The sequence below is a fragment of the Terrapene carolina genome, unplaced genomic scaffold (assembly GCF_002925995.2).
Source record: "Terrapene carolina triunguis isolate 2854851 unplaced genomic scaffold, T_m_triunguis-2.0 Scaffold66, whole genome shotgun sequence".
In the NCBI taxonomy this organism is placed as follows: Eukaryota; Metazoa; Chordata; order Testudines; family Emydidae; genus Terrapene; species Terrapene triunguis.
Window position 1 is genome coordinate 75,794,367 of NW_020664417.1, and position 9,263 is coordinate 75,803,629.

General features: G+C 44.1%; 1 protein-coding gene across 6 annotated transcripts in view; it reads right to left on the reverse strand.

The window, feature by feature from the left end:
* CPEB2 (cytoplasmic polyadenylation element binding protein 2) overlaps positions 1-8,121 on the reverse strand; it is an 82,402-nt gene extending 74,281 nt beyond the window's left edge. Inside the window, exons 1-2 of one of the 6 annotated variants that reach the window (XM_026648040.2) lie at positions 6,919-8,121; positions 3,629-3,919 (exon numbers count right to left, since the gene is read on the reverse strand). In XM_026648040.2, coding sequence (XP_026503825.1) covers positions 3,629-3,919; positions 6,919-8,061 — 1,434 coding nt within the window. In that variant the 5' untranslated portion in view covers positions 8,062-8,121. Of the gene's footprint in view, positions 1-3,628; positions 3,920-6,434; positions 6,488-6,918 lie in introns of those variants that run through there. The other 5 variants (XM_026648037.2, XM_026648041.2, XM_026648038.2 and 2 more) reach the window with 5 other exon arrangements.
* Between the last annotated feature and the right edge of the window lie 1,142 nt (positions 8,122-9,263).

Sequence of the window (9,263 nt, forward strand, 5' to 3'; positions counted from 1 at the left end):
ACGTAGGAAACGTATGCCTCAATCTTATACTTAAAGAATACCAACAGTGAAAAAGTTTGGTCTTCATTCCCCTCCTTTTTGTAAACTACATGATCAAAAACATAACATTTTAATATGTCATTAATATATACTGTTCACCAAACAGATGCTTAATACCAAATAATATTATGTATTAGAAATAACATCAACGCCCGGACCTTGTGTACACCAGGGACATGCTCTTATCTCAGCCACCAGTGTAGCTGCACCAGTGCAGACTCTGGGAATAAAGCAAAATTTCAGATAAGGAATAAGTTGCAACTGTTCAAATTGTGACTTATCTTGTCTATAATAGTGGTTTGCACTAGTGCAGCTACATGGGCTACTGCACACTGATGGCTACAATTATGGCAAGTCTCCACTGTAGACAAGGCCTGAAAATTCTTTACAAAAGTGACTTCCAACCTGTGATCCACTAGCAGTCTGCAAAGAGCTAGCAAATCTCATGGTGCTGGCTCATAATCATGTTTATATCTAAAAGCAAGATGTAAACACGTATTTTAACTATTTCTATATAAACTATTTTAGTAGTTGCAACACGGTGTTATGTGATCCCAAACAGTAGTGAAAAAGGTCTGCAAATTGTAAATGTTGGAGAACATGGTCAACAAGAGTCTCTACTAAGATTGAGAAACATTGGTTTAGGAGGACTACAGGCAAGTTTTATACATCTGTTCAATATAGTTACATTTAGCAGATGGCATAAGTTTAGTAATATAAAAGCGTTTACAGTGTCTGCTAAAATTGCTACTGTATCTTTAAGAATCATCAATCTGAATACCTCAACCTTTTATGGAAAGAGGCAAGCACAGCACAAATTAAGTAGACTGATGTTTGGCTGTGTCACAACTGCCAACACAAGCCTATACAGCATCACCATCACCAGTTCTAACTGAACTGAAGTTCAGCTTCTTTTTAACCGTTTCACCATGATGCCTAAAATCCATGCGTCAGTCAATGCAGTGGGGAAGTGACCCCATGTAGGACAGAACTTAATAAAAATTGAAAATTATGAACACAGTAATTCAATGTATCTTAATAAGGATACAGAAGACATCTATTTAATGTTTCTGCAATAAAAGTGGTTAACATTGAAAGAGTTCAGATCACAATGCTTGCACTCTGTCCTTTGACTATTCTTATAAAAGCAAACAAGTGAGATTTAAGCATAGCTAAGCACTCTAGTTTATTACTGGATAAAACAAAATTCTTTGTCTCTCTCACGAAGCTGTTCAGCAGCCAGTTCAATTGTAGGTACTAAATTTAAGTATGTCTATAATTCCACTTTGAAGTTGTGAACACCAAGATCAAAAATATCAACACAAATTATTATAAATATGGTTGAACTTCAGATACCTTTTTCTACTCTGCTACCTATGATTGTTTAATTTAATGGAAATTTTATTAGCTTTCTATATGCCAGGAGTAAAACAAATTTTGTTTAGCTCTGAAAACAAGCTGCTTTATATTAAATAACTTCCTCTAAAAGTTTCAGCAAGCTCTCTCTCTCTCTATATATATATATATTGAGCTTGCTGAAACTTTATATATATATACTTGCAAACCTATTAAGACATACTGAATTACCGTATATTTGAAGTATATGCAAGTTTGTGCTTGGCTGGATACGCACTCTAATATATTGTGGCAATGCTGTACAAACAGATTAATAAAACACTAATATTCCTAACCCAGATCATGAAATTGATTATTTTACAGGTGTCTACTTTAGAATGGGTTTTTTTAAAGATATTTCAACTGCAGAGCACCAGCTGTCTCAAGATGGCAACTCTAAACTCTATCTTTAATGAGTCAAGTTGTAGTTTGGTATAGAAGTGGCATCCTTTCCATCATCCCACTCAAACAAGCAACCAAGAAAATTATACTAACCCTGCTGTTTAAGCCCAGTTAGCAGGCCCATTCAATGTGGTAGGACTTTAGAAGATGATGTTAGCGGGATTGCCCATAAAAGAAATGCATTATTGGATGCAATCTCAGCAAACTTCAAATGCATCTGAAATCAATAGTGGCACTGAGTCCAGTATTGTAACTATCAGGCCCCATTTGTAAGTAGAGGTACACCTCTACCCCGATATAATGCGACCCGATATAACACAAATTCTGATATAACGTGGTAAAGCAGTGCTCCGGGGGGGGTGGGGCTGCGCACTCCGGCAGATCAAAGCAAGTTCGATATAACGCAGTTTCACCTATAACGCAATAAGATTTTTTGGCTCCCAAGGACAGCATTATATCAAGGTAGAGGTGTATATGGCTTGTTGAGCCAATGGGAAGTCCACTCACAGCCAAAATGACAAAAACCAGGAGATCTATGCAAAAATCCCAGACTGAAATTTTTTGCTATTATCACAGCTACACTAAAGTTAATCTGCTTTTTGACACAAATGCAGCTGTTCAATGTTGAGAGATCAAAATTATGACAAAATAAGACCTAGTTTAGAATAAGTACATTCTAAATAAAAGAGGTATGACAGCCTTATGCAGGGAATAACGAGTATTGTAACTACTCTTTCCTGCAGGTGACCTTATTTTGTTAATATACTAGCCCAAATTACAAGCCCAAATCAAGACAAAGTACTAAAGTTAAAGAAGACCTAAAGAAGATGTAAAATGGAGAACTGTTCTTAAAGTAATCTGCTGTTTACTTGGAATGACTAGTTTCTAAGGTAGAATGATTGTCTTAAATTTAGATCCCTCGCAACAAAAAATGTAAATGCATAAGCTGCTATATTGCCAACTGAGATTGGGGCCTGATAGCAAGAGACAGTCCTTGCCCCCAAGAATTGACAAACTAACTAGACAAGACTGCCAGAGGCTTGAGAAAAAATATTATCTCCATTTTACAGACAGGAACCTGAGGCATAGAGATTAGGTGACTTGCTTAAAGATACACAGGAAGTCTGTTGCAAAAATTGACCCAGATCCCCTCAGTCCAAGACCATTCTTCCTCTTCGCATTTCACGTCTCTAAATCAAAGGGCTACTATGTTCCAGTCATTAAATAACTATGGACATCCCTCAAGAAGTTGCCAATCGGGGAAAACTAAAACCCATATGCAAAGTGGCATTGGCAAGGATGCTAATAAGATGAAAAGGTGAATTTAAAAAAAGAGAGTCAGAGCTGTCCACAAATAAAGTATAAAAAGGCTTGTTCACAAGAACAGCTTGATAAGATCTAAAATTAATCTATATTAAAAACTGAGGGATAAAAGCACCCCAGATTTAAACGGAGCCTTAAGTGTTTTAAATTGACGAATATTAAAAATGCTTTCTGATAGTTTAAAAAGCATTTCTGCTCCCTTGTTGCTGTGCAAGAGTTTCTTCAGTTTCCTCCTTTTCCCCTCTTGTATAGTCAGTAAACAATAATTCTGGCTATTGCAGGCATTTTATATAAACTGGAAAATATTTTGGTTAATTGTCCCTTGCAGTACACTTGTAACATTAGAAGGTACAACATTTTCATAAAAATCACCGTGAACATTGTCAGTATCACTTAATATGTTAAATAGACCTATTTACAATGCTAGACAAAATTAAAGACAAACATTAAGACATCTCCAGTTACATACCATTCTTACCTGTAAGGGTAAGAGAGTATTACTGTTGTTGTCGGTTCGGAAAACATTATCTTCAATCCATGATTTTGGTGTCAGCGATGGAGTAGAGCGAGTAAATTTAGGGGGAGCTATGACATTACCAGAAAAGGGCTTCTTCAAAGGAGAAATCTGGTTCATAGTTCCTGGAATTCCCATGTTTCCAGTTCTACGATGGTCTCTGCCATGCATTCCTCCCCAGGACATATTTCCTGTGCTCCAGCCACTACTCTGATGGTTGCTCCAGGGCGACTGCTTCAGAAGAGGCTAAAAAAAAAAAAAAGATTTGATTAGATTTTTTTTGGAAACATTCCTAGTTTGCTTGTTACCTCAAAAAAGATCAAATGGCTTTTGTAAAGAGTATGAAAACTGGAAGTTCCCATTTGCCTATATACTAACATCCATGGCAAAGGAGAAAACTGAATACAAGTAACCATAAAACAAGACTGCTTTACCAAAAAGACTGATTTGCCAAAATGATAAATTAGGATTTTCATTCATTTCTTGGTAAAATAGTCCTACAGTTATTTAAATACAATAAAAGCTGCCACATTTTCATTACGTAACTAATCTGTCACATGTTACATAGGCAGGCCCCTGCTTGATATGTCTCTTAGAGCAGCATTAGATGGTTTCATGAAGGTCTTTTGTTGGTTTTTTTTGTGAGTAAAGGAGAAAGTAGTGAGTTGCAGGGTACAAAAATTCATAGGTCAATCTAAAATATTACATAAAGCGGAAAATGTTTTCAAGTAACAATGACAAAGACTGATTATCCCACAGACAATCTGTATAACCTAAAATTATTTGTTCAAAGTAACTATCCTTGATGTGTATCTAAAAATATAAATGTATTATAATAGCCTTTAAAGGCTACAGCTTGAACTTCTGGTGTAACAAACTAGACCAGATCCTCAGCTGGTGTAAACTGGCATAGCTGTGCAGAAGTCAGCGAACCAAAAGTGTTTTGCCACACCTGAGGAATCTGGCTTTTTGATTATTTGAGAAAGGGATTGTTTTGATATCCAATGGACTACTGCTATTATACAAAAGAAAATTTACATATTCAGAGTAACCCCAGAGGGAAAAATGAAAAGATCTTTTCAGGAGGAAAATGGGTAAAACACTATTGCTGCTTTCAATACATAATAATCTATGCTAAAAACCAATGTGTAAACTGAAATGGCTGTCATACTACCAAGAGGTGGACCCACTGAATTCTGGTGATAATAAAGAGCCGTGTTTGTCTAGTAAGCAAAATAAAAGTATTTAAAACTTGACTGGTCATGGAAAGGATATTTTTCAGACACCCTTTGATGAAACAAAGGGTCTATAAATCCAATTCTAATCTGAAATCCAAATGTAACACCTCAATCTCAAACATAATGTAATTCTAGTGACAATCTAAAGGATGCCAGATGTGCAATACTAAAAAAGGTTAAAAATGATAAGTATTGATGGAGCTGTACAGACATAAAAATTAAAAATAATCCTGAAAATATGTTAAAGCCACTGTGGTCAGATACTCAGGCAGACACCCCTGTTCTATATAATTATAGATAATTATGTTGTAAAACTTGAATGCTTTGTGTTGGAATTTTGGGAGAGGCACGTACTCTATTGAGAAAGAAACTCTGAGATAATGTCAAGTGTTAAAACAGCTCTTTAATCTTGCTAACTATGCTTTCACGACACTGTTTAGGTTTACTACCTACAACTGACATATTCACAACTGAATAATGGCCAGGGAAGTGAGAGGTGAAAAGAACTCCCCACAAATTTTAATAGTAGAGAGAACTGCTGTCCTATCTCTTAACTGCTTTAGAATTTGTTTAAAAACAGAGCAAATTAAGCAATAAGATCCATGTTAAAACATGTTTACCACACATGAACGTATAAACAACATACATTTTCTCGTAGTACAATTTTTGAATGCCAATTACCAAAAAAAACCAAACACTTTACTTCATAGAATCCCAATCATACCTACTTGGTAAAATTCCACACGGTTTAATACTAGAATTAAGCAGAAATTAAACTGACTATGGGGCCTATATGGTATACTCAGCCATGAAGGGCCTAAAAAACCTTAACATGGTGCAAATGTCACACACTATGATGTTAACTGGAGACAGTAGAACAGCTCCACGGAACAAAATATGACACGTTATCTTATTCTCAACATACAGAACCAGGAAGAAAAGCAACCCTTTTAGCCAATAGGAGATGAGGATTCCATGCCACCCATTAAACTAGTAGGTGCAGTAGATGCTGTAGGCAGGAGAATTAGGAGAACCTGAAATACAGTAGCGAAGCTGCTGTTTGCCTATATCATCACATACACAAGTAACTCTAAATAAAAGTTATTCATCTTGACAGTTCTCATATGAATTAAAAAGGTCACTTAACGCCAAACCTGCCTATGCATGTCAATTTATATGTTCTCAATTTTAAAGTATATTTAAAAAGTCTACTAAAACCCTGATCTTAAAATAAACCAAAGACAAGGAAAGGTGTTTATCTGAAGCAGGGAGGCTAATAGTTCAAACAAACATGTTTTCTGGATGGAAACCTGTTCCTTTTCACATTGAAATTGTGACCTTTTCACTAGTAGTATCAGGGGCAATTACAAACAAAACTAAACAAAAAATTGTTGACAGCTAAGGAAAGGACGCCTGTAGACAGCAGCTAGAACAACCCAGTAAGTATCGATCAAAGTCTGGGGGATATAACTCACACTAAGAATCAATGGGCCTGTCATATTACTTAATCCGCTTTTTCTCACCTGATACCTACAGCAGCAGAAGAGGCAGAGGGTCTGGAAGAAGGGGCAGTCAACAGAACTCTAACCCGAAACGAATTAGTTCACCCCCCCCCCCCCCATGCCGGGCGACGGGAGCTCTGCGGCATCCCGGCCAGAGGAATGGGGTCCAGGCACCCGCACCCCCCGAGAGAGCTCTGCAGCATAGGGAGCTGGAGAGAAACGGGGCCGAGGCCCCCCACTCCGCCAAAGGGCGCTCGCTGCAGTACCGAGACTGAGCCTGGGTTGTGGCAGCCCCGCCCTGCTCCCACCAACCGGCTCTAGCAGTGCTGTCCCTACTGCCGGGTAACTTCAGCCGGGGGGACTCAAATAAAACCTCAGCTGTTTGCACCGCTCGCGGGGAAGGTCCCCGCCGTCCCCCCCCGGGTCCGAGTGGCTTCCCCAGCGCTCTCTCCCATGCGGAGGGGTTCCCCGTTGGCGGCCGCCCCGAAGCTCCCGGGCCCCGCACCTGGTGGTGGTTGTAGGAGTTCCTCTGCTGCAGGAAAGCGGCCGCGGCCGCCGCCGCCTGGTGTTGGTGCTGGAGCTGGGGGCTCACAGGGGATCTCCGGTTCTGCTGCTGCTGAGGTAAATTCATCTGCGGCGGCGGGGCGGCGGCCGAGAAGGGGCTGCTGAAGGGCCCGGCGCAGGGGTTGTGAGGCGACACCGGCGAGAAGCTCTGGAAGAAAGCGGGGTTGATCGAAGACGGGATCCCCGGGTAGAAGCTGGTCTCGGACTCCGGGCTCGGCGGAGGCATCGCGCTGATCTGGCTCCCGCCGCTGCTGCTGGAGACCGGAGGCTGCTGCGTTTGCGGCGGAGGCGGCGACGAGGTCTGCACCGACCAGGGGGTGCCGAAGCCGGGCAGCGGCGGCGGAGGAGGGGAAGCCGCTGAGGAGGAGCCGCCCCCGCTCTGGTGATGGGGGCTGGGGATCTCCGAGCTCTGCAGGCTGCTGAAGCCGGAGCCGAGCCCGCCGGGCAAGAGGGTCCCGGAGCTGCCCAGCAAGTGGCTGTTCGGGGGGGACTCCATGGGGGGCAACTGGGCTGTAGCCTGCAGGTGAGGAGGAGACGGAGGCGGATTCACACAGGAGGAGACCACCACCCCCACATTGGGGTCCGCGGCTGCCTGTGCCCCCGGGCAGGAAGGGGGGAGCCGCTCCGAGCCCCCCCTCTCTGCGCCGCCCTTCTGCTCGGCAGGGCTGAGCGGGTGGTAGGGCGGATAGTCCCCTGTCTGCGGCTGCTCCGGGGGGCGAGCGCTGAGGAGCTGGCGCGGCTGCCTGTGCTCCTGGTACTTGTCAGTGGGGTGGCTGAAGTGCTGCTGCTGAGGGGGGTGGCGATGATAGTCGGGGGAGTGGTGGTTAGTCAGGGGGTGGCTGCTGCCGAGCTGGGCTGGGCTGCTGAGCTGCTGCTGCTTGAACTCTTTCCTCTTCTGGCTCAGCTGAGGAGCAGGCGGTGGCGGCTGCTGCTGGTTTAAATCCTGGTGGTGGGGGCCGAGACTGGGTTTAAAGTCAGAGGAGGGGTGGCTGAGAGGGGGGTGTCCTGCTGCGGGGCCGCTGCCCAGCCGCTCGCTCCCTGCCTGCTGCTGCTGTGTCACCCCCAGGAGCAGCTCATCCTGCATGTTTTGATGCTACGCAGCAGCCGCCGCCGACAGCAACAGAGAGGGCGGTGGCGACACACCGGACACGCTGCTGAGGGAGGAACCGGTTCGGGTGGGTGAGGAGGGGCAGGACGGAATGAGAAGCTGCTGCTGCCAGGGAGGAGAAGGATCCCGTGTAGGCAGCGCCTCCTACGCCAAGCAGTAGAGGGGGGCTGCGGCTGCCAGTCGTTGTAGGCAGTGGCTTAGATCTGCGAGCCCACCGTTCAGGAAAGCCCCTCACACACACCGACCCCGCGTAGGGGTAAATACCCCCCCTTGCGGGGGGAAGGAACAACCCCGCCTCTGACAATCCGCTTTACGGGGTAAAAAACCCCTTCTGGGTTTAAAAAAAATCCTCAACCTCCAGCATAAGATTTCTCTTTCCCCACAATAATAATCGCCACTTTGGGGTAAAAAATCCCACATTCTAGACTCCTCCTCATCAGGTTAAAAGAGCCTCATACTAAATCCCTATAGACCAGTCCTTCGCCTCTAACAATCCTGCATATAATAATCAGCAGCACCCCGAACGGTCACCCGCCATGGTGACCCCGTCCCCGGCCTCTGTATAATCCCCTATACAGTACTATGGGGGGGGGGGGGCGGTCCTAGTTTGGGCACTGAGCGAAGAGAGGCTGTCACCGTCCCCTATTACTTGTCCATCAAATAGGCCTGTTTCTGAGGCTGGGCACAGCTCTTCCCCTCCCCCTTAGCCTTCTCCCCACCCCCAGTACCGGCTCTTAGCCGGCTGCAGCACCCTTAAGAACTCCGGAACGTTCGTCACGATCCCGTCACAATCCCCACCTTCTGGCGGGTCGACCTCTTTAATAAATCATGAGTCCCGCCCCCTTATTAATAATTCATGAGCGCACGCTACTGCTCTTCGTTAATCATTAATCGCCGGCTCCACTGAGGGTTCGATACCGTCCTGCCGGCTGCTCTCGCGCTGCTCCAACTGACAGAGCGCGAGAACAGGCAGGCGCGGGCGGACGACGACACCAACCAGTAGGGCGGGCGCTACCACTTCAATAAGGGGTAGATAAATGCGATTTTCCCCCCCCCCCATTGTAAATGCACTGTATACCTGCTTGCTTCTTTAACGAAAAAAATATTTATTTGTGTGGTCCGCAGATGTACACTTGAATACAGCTCCTTAAAGAAAATATTTTGCTGGAGGGGAACAA